At 53.4% G+C, this 13,999-nt stretch overlaps 3 protein-coding genes across 3 annotated transcripts; 1 reads left to right on the top strand and 2 right to left on the bottom strand.

Annotated features, from left to right (window-relative positions):
- Positions 1-214: 214 nt before the first annotated feature.
- On the bottom strand, positions 215-2,365 carry ATEG_01286 (uncharacterized protein; the record flags this gene model as incomplete). Its single annotated transcript, XM_001208651.1, has 3 exons — positions 215-1,344; positions 1,396-1,498; positions 1,553-2,365. The coding sequence occupies 3 exons, from the start codon at positions 2,363-2,365 to the stop codon at positions 215-217; spliced, it is 2,046 nt and encodes a 681-aa protein (XP_001208651.1).
- An 810-nt stretch (positions 2,366-3,175) lies between these two features.
- Positions 3,176-4,301, bottom strand: ATEG_01285 (uncharacterized protein; the record flags this gene model as incomplete). Its single annotated transcript, XM_001208650.1, has 5 exons — positions 3,176-3,286; positions 3,362-3,616; positions 3,675-3,785; positions 3,853-4,087; positions 4,231-4,301. 5 exons carry the CDS (start codon positions 4,299-4,301, stop codon positions 3,176-3,178), a joined length of 783 nt encoding a protein of 260 aa, XP_001208650.1.
- A 7,053-nt stretch (positions 4,302-11,354) lies between these two features.
- ATEG_01284 (serine/threonine-protein kinase) lies at positions 11,355-13,753 on the top strand (the record flags this gene model as incomplete). The annotated part of the gene is made up of 2 exons (XM_001208649.1): positions 11,355-11,522; positions 11,585-13,753. The coding sequence occupies 2 exons, from the start codon at positions 11,355-11,357 to the stop codon at positions 13,751-13,753; spliced, it is 2,337 nt and encodes a 778-aa protein (XP_001208649.1).
- Between the last annotated feature and the right edge of the window lie 246 nt (positions 13,754-13,999).

Below are 13,999 nucleotides of genomic sequence, written 5' to 3'. Positions count from 1 at the left end.
GTGGAATGAAGTATATGCACTAAACAACGTGTGATGCGCTCGTTTATATCGTGGTCACATGTATAAGCTCATAACAGACGTATACCAACAAAATGACAACCGCTGAAACAGAAACTCGTTACATGAGGGATATCATTTTTCCATGGAAAAGCGCCGAAACAAACATTAGGAAGCCAACTAGAAATAAGCCAAAAATTACATGGCACGCATACTTCTAGAACCTCGATCCATACTTGTCATACCCGCCACCAACGGGACCGCCACCTTGGCCACCAAGCATGCCACGGTAGTAGTCTTCTTCGCCAGCCCAAGTGCTGCGCTGAGGAAGGTGGTCGCGGTATTTGCTCTTCTCACGTTCCTTTTCTCGCTCCCGAAGGGACTCGTACAGTGGCTGGTCATCTGAAATCTCGCGTGGGACATCGCGGTAGCGTCGATCATCATCGATTAGATCCCCTGACAGATTGGGAGTGTTGGAGGAGCCGGAGGCGTAATAATAGTCGCCAGAGGACAGTCCTCCATACCTAGAGCCGCCGTTGTGGCCCAGCAGGTCACTCTCTGAATGCCGGTAGTCGCTGGCTCCCCGAGACGGGCTTCGAGACCGTCCCATAGGCTTCGCAGGGCGCTGGCTACTAGCACGGGGATAAAGCGGGTCTGGGGAGTGCGATCCGGGTCCTCGCGGCGCAGAGCTCGACAATGGGACGTCGCGAGAGGTTGATCCTGCGGAGGAAGAATTGGCCCGTCGATGCATGGACTTTCCAGGACCCTCATACACTTTGCCCCCTCCAGGCTGGGCAGTATAAGGCTTCCGCTGGCGCTCAATCGGTCGAGATGGGATATCATTGTCCTCGTCGTCATCGTCTACGGCAGCGGACACCGATGCATGATGCGGTTTGCGGTCGGAATCGGCGGATGAGGGACCTGGCTCAGCGGCCGAAGCGGTCGAGCCGGTCGAGACTTTGTGTCGCTGCGCTGCTACCTTCTTGATCTCCTCGTCGGTGATTGGAGGTAAGTCAACACCGCAGTGTTTTATGATGAACTGATCCAGGTTCTCCCTCAAAGGAAGGTCCGCGATCTCCGGGAAAAGCCGACGAGGAATCTCCTTGGGAAATCGTTCCTTCTTGTTGTCCGGGTTGCTAATCGGCATGTTCAGAACAGCCTTCTGGAACCGCTCATACTCTTTGTCGGGGTGGGCTTGAATCATCAAGGTGGCCCATCGCTCGAAGCCCCGAGGGGTCAGTCCGGGAATGTCGGGTCTCTCATTCAACTTGTTTTGGACCAGATGATGTTCGGCCTCGATATCTCGAAAAAGTCTCGAAATTGAAGAGGTGCGGTCATCAAAGATATCTAGAAGATAGAGTCAGGAAGCTTCCAGCTACAAGGAGGGATGACACGTACCTTGCCACGGATAAGGGTCCGATGAAACTTTGGTGTCTTCGTAGAATTTCTGCAATTTATCGGGCACAATCACAAGAGTATTTCCAGGAGGATAATCCTCGATCTAAGGCCTGTGTCAGCACTTACACCGTCCTCAGAGTATCATTGGGGTACTTACCAGATGAACGGCAATTCCACGTAAAAACTGTCCCAATCGCTCGGTGGGCTTACCATCCTCAAATAGCTTCCCCCATATTTTCTCCAGAGTTGTCAGCTCCACCACGGTGGCGTCCCTCGGCGGGCCCCTGGGTCGAGAGTCCATCTTCTGGCTCTGATCACTGGCGTGACTCAGCGGCGAGTCTCGTCTTTCGGATGGCACTGGAGAAGGTCGGGTATAGGCCCTAGGGCTACCAGAGTATGTCGTTGAGGACGGCGGGGGTGGGTACTCGGCACTGTCGTGAACAATGTTTGGTGGTGACGGACCCGGATTCGGCATCGCACTGGACTGAGGAGGTGCAGCTTCATTGTAAGGCGCTGTGGGAGGAACCCATTGTTTGGGGGGTCGCGGGGGCGGCATCGCCTGGTGTTGGTCATTTTGTAAATTTTCCAGGCCCGTTTCCTTGAGCTGCTGGATGACCGTCGCTGTGATTTGGGAGAGGACCTCGGGGGACAGATAGGCGGAGGGGTGCGCCTTGTCAAAAGCTGAGCTGACAGCCTCATTTATTCTACCGTTGGATGGCGGCGGCGGAGGCGGCGGTTGTTGTTGTTGTTGTTGCCATGTATGCTGGCCTGAAACGGACTCCGAGTACTGGTTGGGCGAGGACGAGGGCGGTGCCTGGGGCTGCGGCATATTCAGGCGATCCGGGTCATATTGCGAGGGATAAGGCGGCGCTGTATATGAAATGCGAGGATACTCGTCTGGATTCACGGGAGTCGAATTGTTCAGGTAGGAGTATGGACTGGACGAGCTCTGGTAGTCGTCGTACGCCATCGCGAGCGGGGGCCGCACACGAGAGGAGTAGAGGAGCTTCTTGCGATCTGTGTGGGGGTTCTAGACGATGAATTCGGAGACGTATAAAGGAACCGAAAGCAAGAAAGGAGTTGAAGGAGGCAAAGACTTTGTCTGTCTGGTTCTTTTTGTGTGGGTGTGATGCCTGAAAGCAACAAAGACGAGGAGGGGCAAAAAAAAACCCAACGGAGCATGAAACAGCCGACGCAGCGTAGATTATTAACTATGAGCAAAGTGGGGAGAGAAGATGATGACGCCAGTCAGAATCAGCCAGACGACGCAAGCGACTGCAGCATGGGCGATCCGCGCAAGGCTAAGAAGAGTGACAGGCAGAGGCGAAAGAGAGGTAGGAAGACCGAAAGAGAGCGAAAGATCCGGTCAGTCTCTCTACGTCATCCCCGCCTCCCCACACGACGATTCTACGAAAGTACGACCCTTATGTCCTACCTACTACTACATTTTCCCTTGCCCGATCGATCTATGCTCCCCGTGGAGTTTTCTTTCTTGGTATTGTCTCGGATTGTGTGTTTGAAATTCACTCTAAGCAAATCGTTATCAATATCACCAGCCAGTGTCATCTGGCGCCGTCGGGCACCAGGTACGCCCCGTTGCTCTCAGCTAAGATAACCTCAGAAAGACCATCCTAGTAAATCGCGGGTCTTTCTGGACAAGTAAATAGATACCTCCATCAACCATGGATGCAACAATCTTGGATCTGTGGGGCTGTTCAACCGAGATAGGGGAATCCATGGTTCTGTTCGTCGGGCCGTCTGTTTGTGTCCATCCGGCCCCCTACAGGAAAGTATGGACGCCAGCTTCTTCCTCGTCATCGTCTTCGTAGGGCACAGCCTGAGTAGTCGCGGGAGGGGGGTGCACGGGCACACTGTCTTCCTTGACCCTGCTCTATATACCGTGTCGCGTCAGTAACCATTCAGGGTCATGGGTTTCTCCGCGTGCACTCATCGTATCGGTACTTACGCGAATCTTCACCCAACGCGAGTCTTCCCTAGTTACAATGCTTGGTGTTTTGACCACGGGGCTAGGGCGACGAGTGTTCTCACTTCCAATGCCGAGCGAGGCCCATCCACTATGCACAGAGCTCGCAAAGGGAGTAAGGTGGCGGCTGCTGGCGTTGGTGGTATCCTGTTCGATCCATCCATCGCGGTTGAGCGACACACCTCCGTCGTCGCTTCCGTGCACCGACTCGGCGTAGGATGGGGCGTCAATCAGACTCTGTTAATTTCGTCAGCACTTATGGCGTGAATCCCGAGTACATTGTCGATGGACCTACCACAGCAACAGTGGACGCATGGAGCGAGGTGTGCTCGGTATCAGCCAGGAGTTTCTGCTCGTCCACGACGGGGTCGGCTTCGACATGATTCTGCACGCAGTCTAGACATCTCTGTTACATGGTCACTCTTAGTATTGCTCGGCCCCGGGATTCCGTGTATTGATAAACAGAGACCGACCGCGAAATCGCCGTTGTGACGCTGGGCCTTGGCAAACTGATCGAGTCCCTTGACCACGTCGCAGATAGAGCATCGCAGCTCGAAACGCTGGGATCCAGTGCACTCTCTGCAGCGCACGGCTCCGGTGAGGGTTGCGTTGATCCGTTCGGTGAAGATGGCGTGGCGGAGGTCTTCCAGCTGTTTGTTGGAAAATGCGGTTTGCATCTTGATCTTCTTGCACAAGATACATTTGACTCTGTGTTGGGTCAGTCCTAGGACTCTGCTTGGTAGTCGAGCTCTAGGCCGACGTACTTGTCCGGGATTTCGATACTTTCGAGACTAGGTAGAGGCTGTGTGAGTCTTGCTTTCTGATTCCCAATGTTGGGCTTGTAGACCTACCGCTTCTTGATGTCGGCGCTGTAGCCACCAGCGTAGGCGCTGCGGACTTTGAGACTTCCTCCGCCCACCATGTTGGTGGCTGAGAAGTAGCTGGGCGTCAATAGGATAGAGGAAAGGTGCAGGTGGAGAAGAAAAAGTGGAAAGAGAACAGGCAAGGCCTCAATCTCTCAGCTCGGAGAGGGCTCAATCTTCAGCACGGTATACTCTCGCAAACAGCCAGACTGACGCCAAGTCAACCGTAAATGGGAACAGAGACCAGAGTGAATGCGGAGGTCAGTTCTCTCTTCACAGCATGACAGGCAACTGTGGACTATATTGAGGGAGCATGGGAAAGGCTGGGGGATCACAGGGAATGGGAAGTCTGGAATGGAATAGATGCAGAGGAAGAAAACAAACGCATGTTTTGGTGAAGGAGACAAGATTGGTCCATTGCGTCAGGATGACCCCGAGCCAAACACCCTCACGCACAGCAAGTACCACACCAAACAGAGTCGGATATTCAGTTCTAACCCTTAGAAGCATTGCATACTTTACTAGATGCCGTCTATGAGAGTAGAATCAGAACAGTCACTGGGATCAACATCCATGTTGGGTCATAATCCAAGTATCTTCTGTTTGTCAGAGCTCTTCGGGATATATTGAGTCATATCGAAGACAGTGTGAGAGGTGTTAGTATTCCCTACGATATCTCAAATACCAGGTGAACAAACAAAAGACAGAGTCATATCGATAATCAATGAATCAATGATCTCAGGCTTTCTAAGTGATCCTGGGTTGGGTTACAAACGTCAATGGCTTTGATAGGTGTCACTCTCATCATCAGGTCACAACACTTTGATCACACCTCTTAGATAAGTTGCGTCAGGTTTGAAATGGCTATAGCAACTTCCATGTAACAACGTGCCCTTGAACGTGTCAAGTAATGATCCACTATTGTCTACTATATTCAACATAGCTCATTATGACGCTCTTCGAACTTATAATGTATGATATTGATGGAATGAGACAATGTGAAGGAGTATTCAATCGTGTGGGGAGAATATGGATATTCCAAAGTATACTGTGCTTTCATTCCTACACAACAATTATTCATCCATCGGTTTATTATACATCCAAAGGAGCGTGTCTAATGTGTTTGTCCTACAAGGCTCCAGAATCAAGGGTATTTCCTATCAGCAGCAATTCTGGCACCGGCAGCATCTTCGTCTTGGAAGCCATTCCCAAGTTCTCTCTGCACAGCTTCTATGCAGTTCAAACCATGAAAACTGAGTCGCTACATGTTGAGAAGAGCATTTCCTCAATATTAGTCCAAACCTTCAACCGACGATGTACCACTAATAACCATAGAAATCGTGCTAGAAATAGGGGACTGCCTTATATTCGTGCTTTGTGTGTTACAATGGCATTACCCACACCAGCACTTGATCCGGCTTTTACTCTCCTCAGCGCAGTGCATTGGGGCGTAGCAGACAAAACGCGGTGATGGTACAACAACAAGCTGCTCAAGACGTCATCAACAGTGCTGAGCTATGCGCACAGCAGTCCTACGCTGGATTTCTATGACAGCTGCACCTTACAAATGGCCCAAACCAAGGCTGGATGATGAAGAGGACCTGGCGCTTACAGCAATTCCTATGAACTGTGTTCCAGTTGTATATTCCGAGATGTAGAGTATGGGTTTGTTGGGGTGGTTTGAGAGTCCATGGTTACACCTGCAGTCTCTATCTCAATAGTTTGGCGGCCGGCATAGTCTGTTTATGCCAATCGCATATGCTATTTTGTCTACTTCCTCATTCTATCTTTGTTGTCTTTGTCGTGTTTTCTTCGAGTGAGCGCGTATCAGTCTGTGTCGATGACCTTGCGTATTGGGACTTGGAATGGAATATATTTGCAGCTATAGATAGTGAAACGGCCTGATCTTTCGTTCCAATACCAAGCCTGTGCGAAGATTCCTTCTATGTCATGTTCATCTGCAGCCACATCGAACTTTCAATGTAGGCCACCGCATGCATATCACTCTCACACCCAAGTTCTCCCAAAATTTCAATAATGATGCTGTACCTCGATAGATTTGATTCTAGCCGAAACAGGGACATCACGCCACGTGACACCAGGAGTGCTTGTCAAACATGTGCCGCGGTAGCACCAGATTGATTCTACGGAGTACACCCGAGTTCAATCAGTCCCAAACACACCCCTGCTAGACTCTCCGAGTAGGTCGGAGAGCAAGCGGCCCTCTGTCATACACAGAAGAAGGCCCTTGGGAGACGAGAGACACGGGACGGAGCAGAGAAGTCTAGTGGCCTTCCAGAAACCAAAACTCCTGTGTCTTGCAGGGGCGGCTTGTTGATCCTCCACGGCAACCAGACGCACCGGATGCGTTAGTCTGCGACGAGGTGCAACGGCTTCCCAGTAGCCACGAACCAAGCCCACGGTGACGAGGAAAGAAAGGAGAGTCGGAAATCCACCGGGGCCCGACAAGCGAAGCAAAAGGAGTCCGCGGTCCACTGCATCACCCTGATGATGAGGAATCCGCATTCATCAGTTTCCACGAAGCTCCTGAATCCTTCTGGAAGACCGAGGGAAGACGCCGGCGTGGGCGACTAGCGTCGTAGGCATGTTGGATGGCGGCTTGGAAGGAGGGACGGTCCAATCGCACTTGGGACCAAATTGGCCGAGGAGATTAGGATCTGAGGACGGAGGAGGATCCCCCCTGTCAAAATCCAACCTTGACCCGCGAGAGTGACGGAGAGAGAGAGAGAGCGGTGGTCCCATTTTGGTCCCATTACTAGTACTCCGTACTGACTCCGTAAGTAGAGAGCCATTAATAATCGCAAGAATGGCCCCAGTTGGTCGGGCGGTCGGGAAGCAGGGACGGGGCCCGCTCGGAGTGGGGCCCAGTGGGGGCGGCTGCGTTCCCCGGGTGGCTCCCTGCCCCATGCGACTAGAGCTGATAGGCGGTGTCGTCCCAGACCAGACCCCAATTGGGTTTTCCGACGCGGCGGTCCCTCTCTCGTGGACTTTGGTAACTCACCAGACTAACTCTGGAACTCTGGTAGCTCCCTCGAACTCAAAATCCATAGTTCGTGAGAGTGGGCAAAGTGCCAATAATAATGATCTCCTTGGGGACGGCGCATGACAGAAGCTCCGGTGGGCTTCTGTCGGTAGCAAATGAGAAGTCATTCTATCAGAGTGGGAGAAATACGGAGTGAAGGATCTTCCGCGTCGCCCCGGCGATAGTACGGTACTCGTCGACAAGAAAAGATGGCAATGTACCACCAGAGCGAACTATTCGGTTTGATACTGCGGCAGTTAATGTATCCGATGCGACAGGCGTAACGCCACTAGAGACAACAATAATGCAACGTGGCTATAGGTCCAGTGCCAGATGTGATCCATAAACCCACCCCTTTTGAAGCTCCCCGGCTAGCGGATGTCCGTCCGGTCCCAGGTGAGACTCTTCGGGCCATGACCACGATGCCAAAAGTCCCAATGGCTTGGTGATGGGTCTGTTTAGTTTGACTCACCTGGAGATCAAGACATGCACACCGCCGATGTGAAGACTCGGATGGATCCGGTTCGAGGTGGCATCTCAGAAGCGCACCATACATGATCCTATGTACGGTCAGTGTGGTAGCCTGGGGCACGCGTTGCCACCATCCTCGACCAGGACAAATGTTCTTGAAACGGTTAAGCAACGCTTTGGGATCCCGATTTTAGGAGGAGTTCAAGGGGATCCATTAATATGGACCATCCGAAGGGGACGCAGGTAATGATGCCGCGCCTCGCGGACCGTGAAGATCTTCCAGAGGGACGGATACCCTCGTCACTGGAGCAACAGCTCTCAGCTCCTCCGCCGTTGATCCCATCTTGCAGATAGGATACGATATGATATGAGATGGCTCCCGGCGCTTGACACCGCTTATGTACCCTTATCTGCATACACCGGACTTTGCACCCGCAGCGTTGAGTGAACCCTGATCTGGATATTGCATGTCCCGATTTATCTGCGTCCATGCGGTGGATCTATCCGTTGCCTCCCGATGAAGAATGAGCTGAGCATGCATGGATATTGCTTTTTGCGGTGTACAGGGTGCTGTTAGTTACCAGTGCGGGACTAAGCCATCTCCTTTCCTGGACGGACCAAACGAGAACAGAAAGATCCCCGCCCAAAGATGGTCAGAAGGCGCTCAATAAGTTTCCAACCCCACGGAAAACCCCTCCCAGGGAAGATCGACCTTGCGTGTCCCTGGCGGGCCATCCCATCCGGGTCAGCTCTCATCTGATCTCGGGAAAGGCCAGTAGTATACAGGTCACCGGAAGCGTTGTCCCCGCGCACCGCGTTTCCCTGTACTTTGTCTTGCACGAATCGCAGGATCAGACTCCAAGACCCGTTCCCGTTGAATTGGCGTTGAATGGATTTCCATATCGGGTTGTACATACGGAGCAACTACGAAGCCCTCCGTACATGTTCGCGCATGCTGGAGGATCCACCGATTCCCACCGCTAGGCCAAGACTACCTACATGGAATAATGCAATTCGATAGATGGTCATCCTTCAGTTCACGATTTACAACGAAAGGAGGAGCTCAATGGACCGTTTGAAAGAGGGGACCCCGCAAGCAGCGATGCCTTATTCCCCCCTTGCAACGGTGAAGCTGTCTTCTCCCTTACCGGCGGGAGGAGCGGCTGCCAGGCTGGCGGTCAGCCACCCGCTACATGTCCCGCCACTGTTGGTGGGCGAGGAGGAGCGATGAGCTATCGACGGCAGCCGATAACGGCCTGCATGAACTGTGCAGTCGATCGCATGGCCCATGATTGCTTACCCACGATGCGTGCCTAAAGTGGTACAGGGACGGTCATCGGACCCAGACAGTCCCCGGTCCAGCTCCCAAACGGGAACACCCGAGGCATCCGTGGACGTGGACGATCGATGACGGGTGGTAATAGTTAAATCGTCGGGGTCTGTTTGAGCGGAGGAGAAAGTCGTGCCAGGAATTGGATCAATCGCGCGGGCGTGTTGCCGGATGAGGCACGGCAGTCCTGGTAATGTTGTTGTTGTTGGTGTTGATTAGTTAGTTGGTGACCCTCGTCGCGTCGGGTTGGTCTCACCACGCGCTCTCTGGGGACACGTCACATTGGGAGGCGGTTCCTGAGTGGCGGTTGGAGAGGAGCAGTTCGCGAGCAGGAGAGGAAAACAAGAGAACGCGGCCCAACCCCTGGACATCCTTGCTAGGGCCCGTCTAACGATCACTAGAGGCGGCGGCCAAGTGGGGCGGGGCTTAAGGCTGGTGTTGAAGTGGATGGGGCAGCGAGTAAGAAAAGACGGTGGAAGAGGAAGGTTTGGGGAGGGCCCCAAAACCGGTCTGATTCGTGCAGTGGATTTCTGATTTCTTCATTTATTCGGTGTTTATTTGATTTTCTCTCTTTTGGTAAATCGTTGAATAGACAAAGGAAGTAAATAACGGTGACGTTAGCCGGTGCTCCCATACCTAACTTAATTGTGAGAAGGATGATATCAACGGGGAATCATAATAATAATATTAATAGTACCTAGTAATAATCGCAGTAATAATAGGAATAATAGAATAGGGGAATGTCTGGACCAGACCTAGTCAAGTGGACCCGGGGTCGCTCGCAACTTGGCTCGATCGATACTAGCTCAACGCGCTAGAAGCCACCAAATTGTCGCACCTGAGTCCGATGTACCTATGTACGTACCTAGGTATCCACGGAGAGGTAGTGGAACATTCATTTGAAGCTCTACAGAGATAAGATCCATTTGCTTAGGTGTGTGTAGTTATATTGATTGTATTCTCTGATTCCGTTCTCGGCACTCAACGGCCCCGTCTTCAGTCGAGGCCCTCTCGGACTAAAGTAGTCGCAGGAACTAGTGACCCCTAGAGTCGGTTCTCTTTGGGCGGCGACGACGCGGGGTGGATCTCTGGTGGACGAGCTTTTCCCGACTCGATCATCGTCCGAGATATTACGAGTCTCGTGTACGGAATAGGTATGCTTTTTTCTCATACTGAGTTATTATTATTATTATCATGGTTATTATGTATTATTATTTTTCCCATCTTCTCATACATCGATTGTCGATATCAACAGATCCAAACATCCCTCTCCCAGAATGGTCAGCTTGTGAACACTCCATTCCTCCCAGCCTCCTCTTCTTATACTTCAGCCAGCACCCGACCCCGCTTGCAGAGACACTCTTCTTGATCTACACCGTCATCTTCTCCAAAACACCCTCGACCGCTTCTTCAGTCTCCACGGCCCGCTCCTAAGCTCCAGGCTAAAATCTAAAAACAAAATTCCCAAATTTCCCTAACAAGAAAAATAAAAACCCCCCAAAAAAAAATTAAAAAAGAAAGAAAGAAAGAAAAAGAGGGAAAAACACAAAAATACGAAGCTGTCACCGTCAGGGGAAAATAATCACCTCCTCCTATTCATCTCTACCTACGGAGTACAGTACCTCGTCTACCTACCTAGGTACCCATCCTCTTCCTCCACCCACGCACGTCCATCTCTTCCACCCTCTCGCTCCTTTTCTTTTCTTTTCTGTCCTGTCCTGTCCTGTCCTTTCTCTCTCTGGATCTTTATTATTATTATTATCATTCTTTCGGTCATCATCATCTCCTCCCCGTTCCCACTCCGACGGCTCCGCTCTACTGACCCCGTCTCCAATCCTCCGGGTCTTCCATCAACTTTCCAGATCTCCTTTCTCTTTCCCTTCTCTCTCTTCCCCTCGACTACTTTACATGACTCCAACCCCCCTCCCCCTTCGTTCGATTCCCCCCTCTACTACTACCACTATCGTCCTTCTACCATCATCCCTCCATGGGTTCCGGCCATACCCACCTCGCTCGTCGACCTCTCGTTCTCGCCTGATTCCCCGAATGATGAACCCCGGATGCCATTAATTCCTTCCACCATCGACAGGAAGACCACTATCCTCTTATAATCTAATCCCCTCCTCCCCCGACCCCCCATCCACATCAAGGGTGAGAGACCACTTCCCCTCGTTCCCGCCGACCCGCCGTCATCCCGATGCTGACCGCCTACCAGTCACCAGAACTCGCTCGGTTCATCTGCTGGCAGAGAATAGGACGAGAGTCACCATGACCGTCTGTTACGATCATCCTCCTCGGAGTGTCGCCTCCACCTCAATGGCCACTCTCGAAGATCGCTTCGAGGTGATCAAGGAGGTTGGAGATGGCAGCTTTGGCAGTGTGGCCGTGGCACGTGTACGAACCGCTGGTTCCAATGTGGCCCGGCGAGGAACCATGGTAAGCTATATCCTAAAATCATCATTCCATCCGATCTCTGGCTCACTCCCCGCCCCCCGCAGGTCGCCATCAAAACAATGAAGAAGACCTTCAGCTCCTTGACGCCGTGTCTCGAGCTGCGGGAGGTCATCTTCCTCCGCACATTACCCACCCATCCGCACCTCGTCCCCGCTCTCGACATCTTCCTGGATCCCCTTTCGCGCAAACTACACATCTGCATGGAGTATATGGATGGCAATCTGTACCAGTTGATGAAGTCCCGCGACCACAAGTGTCTCGATGGAAAGCACGTCAAGAGCATCCTGTACCAGATCCTGTCGGGCCTGGACCACATTCATGCACACCATTTCTTCCATCGTGATATCAAGCCCGAGAACATCCTCGTCTCGACCTCCGCCCCCAACGACTCCGCATTCAGCCGCTACTCCAACCTCGTCACCCCTCCTTCCACTCCTCCCACCTACACCGTCAAGATCGCCGATTTTGGCCTCGCCCGAGAGACCCATTCCAAGCTCCCTTATACCACCTATGTCTCGACGCGATGGTACCGTGCGCCCGAGGTCCTCCTGCGCGCGGGAGAATACTCAGCTCCCGTCGACATGTGGGCCATTGGCGCCATGGCCGTCGAAATCGCGACCCTGAAGCCTCTCTTCCCCGGTGGGAACGAGGTCGATCAGGTCTGGCGCATTTGCGAAATCATGGGGAGCCCCGGCAACTGGTACAGCAAGACCGGTGCTAAGCTAGGCGGTGGTGAATGGAGAGAAGGCTCTCGTCTCGCGCAGAAGCTCGGGTTTACCTTCCCTAAGATGGCGCCTCATGCGATGGAGAGCATTCTGCAGCCGCCGCAGTGGCCGCAGGCCCTGAGCCACTTTGTCACTTGGTGTCTGATGTGGGATCCCAAGAATCGACCCACGTCCACGCAAGCGTTGAACCACGAATACTTCGCGGATGCGGTCGATCCTCTGAGACCGCGGTCATCTACCGCCCGTCTCCTGGGCCGGAAACAATCCGACAAGAGTTTCCGGTCTCCCACCCAGGAACCCACCAGCTCGCCAACGCTGGCATCGAAGTCTTCCTGGTTCCGGAGGTCATTGATCGGGCGGTCCGAAAGCCCGGCGCCAGCCCTGGAGAACGACCCGCCCGCCAAGCAGCCGGTCGTCTCCTACAGCACGGTGCCCGAGTTCCAAACCAAGAACAAGCCGGCTCCCAGCAAGCGCGCTACCTGGGCGAATGGCGCCCCAATGCCCATTCTTCCTTCCATTCGACCGGTCTCCCCTCTGTCGAACGCTGTCACGGCCCAGGCCAATTCATCGCTTGCCCATAGCGATGCAGGCAAGGCGGGCAAGAAGATTGGCCGTCAGCTGTCGGTCAACTCTCACGGCAACCATTATGCCGATATTCACCGACAGGAAGCCGAACGGGCGCTCAATGGCGCCGGGATCAGCCACGTCGCAGGCAATCAGAAAGAGAGCTTCTTCTCCCATCTGCGCAAGCGGGCACGCCGGTTATCGGGTCGCAATCAGGGCACGATCCCGAGCGATGACATTGAAGCTAATGCTGGTTGCATGCCCTGGTCGAACCGGTCTTCTCTGGCCTTGGATTCCGTGCACGTGAACGAGGGCAAGCAAGGCTCGGACTTTACCGAATTGGACAAGGCGCTACAGGGTGTGAAGTACTCGCTTGACTCCACCGCTCTAGGCAACGTCCCCGTTCCGATCGCGTCCGTGGATGGCACCAAGCGCCAGTCGATGCCGCAAGGATCGATCCGCTCCATGGGTGACAGCCCGGTGTCTACCAGTGGTACCCCGGGCCCCATCTCGAGCCGAACGAGGCGTGCGCTCCAGATGTCCACCCATCCCGTCCATCGTTACGAAACTCCCGAGGAGGAAGACGAGCTCCTCGATGAGGTGCTCCATTCCGCCAGCAAAGCGGCCAAGCGCCTGGCGCAGGCCGAGGAGTCTGACGCATCGTCCAACTACAGCCGCCAGCTGGTGGGGAACGACAGTTCCCGCCCCCTGCCTAGTCCCTATCCCACGCCATCCCCGTCGGCCAAATGTAACGGGGTGTCCTTCGGCCACACGGACGCCACTCCCTGTCGGCGACTTGGGTTGCCAGGGGACAAGACGGATCATGCCACCTCGACGCGGCAGTGGCCTACACCCCCCTACGAAGATGGCGAGTGGTCTCACTCCGCGACGGCGGAGTTCCTGTCCGGCACGACCTATCGATAAGCAGATTTCGTTCGATTTTCTTCCCCTTCTTCTATCCAGTTTCCAGCGAAAAAAACGGAAAAAAGCACAACATGGTGTGATCATGCACGGTGGCGGCGATCTACCCGAGGATGGCGTATCGGATTTGGTGTCTCTTCAGCTTCTCATCTTTTTCAGTGGAGGTTTGGCCATGGTTGTTTTGTGTTTGCCCGACGGGTTTTATGGGCACGGATTAGCCCGGATTCCTTTCATTTGCTGGTTCTTGTC

Source organism: Aspergillus terreus, genomic scaffold (assembly GCF_000149615.1).
Source record: "Aspergillus terreus NIH2624 scaffold_2 genomic scaffold, whole genome shotgun sequence".
Classification (NCBI taxonomy): domain Eukaryota; kingdom Fungi; phylum Ascomycota; class Eurotiomycetes; order Eurotiales; family Aspergillaceae; genus Aspergillus; species Aspergillus terreus.
This window is presented reverse-complemented; position numbering and strand designations above follow the sequence as displayed.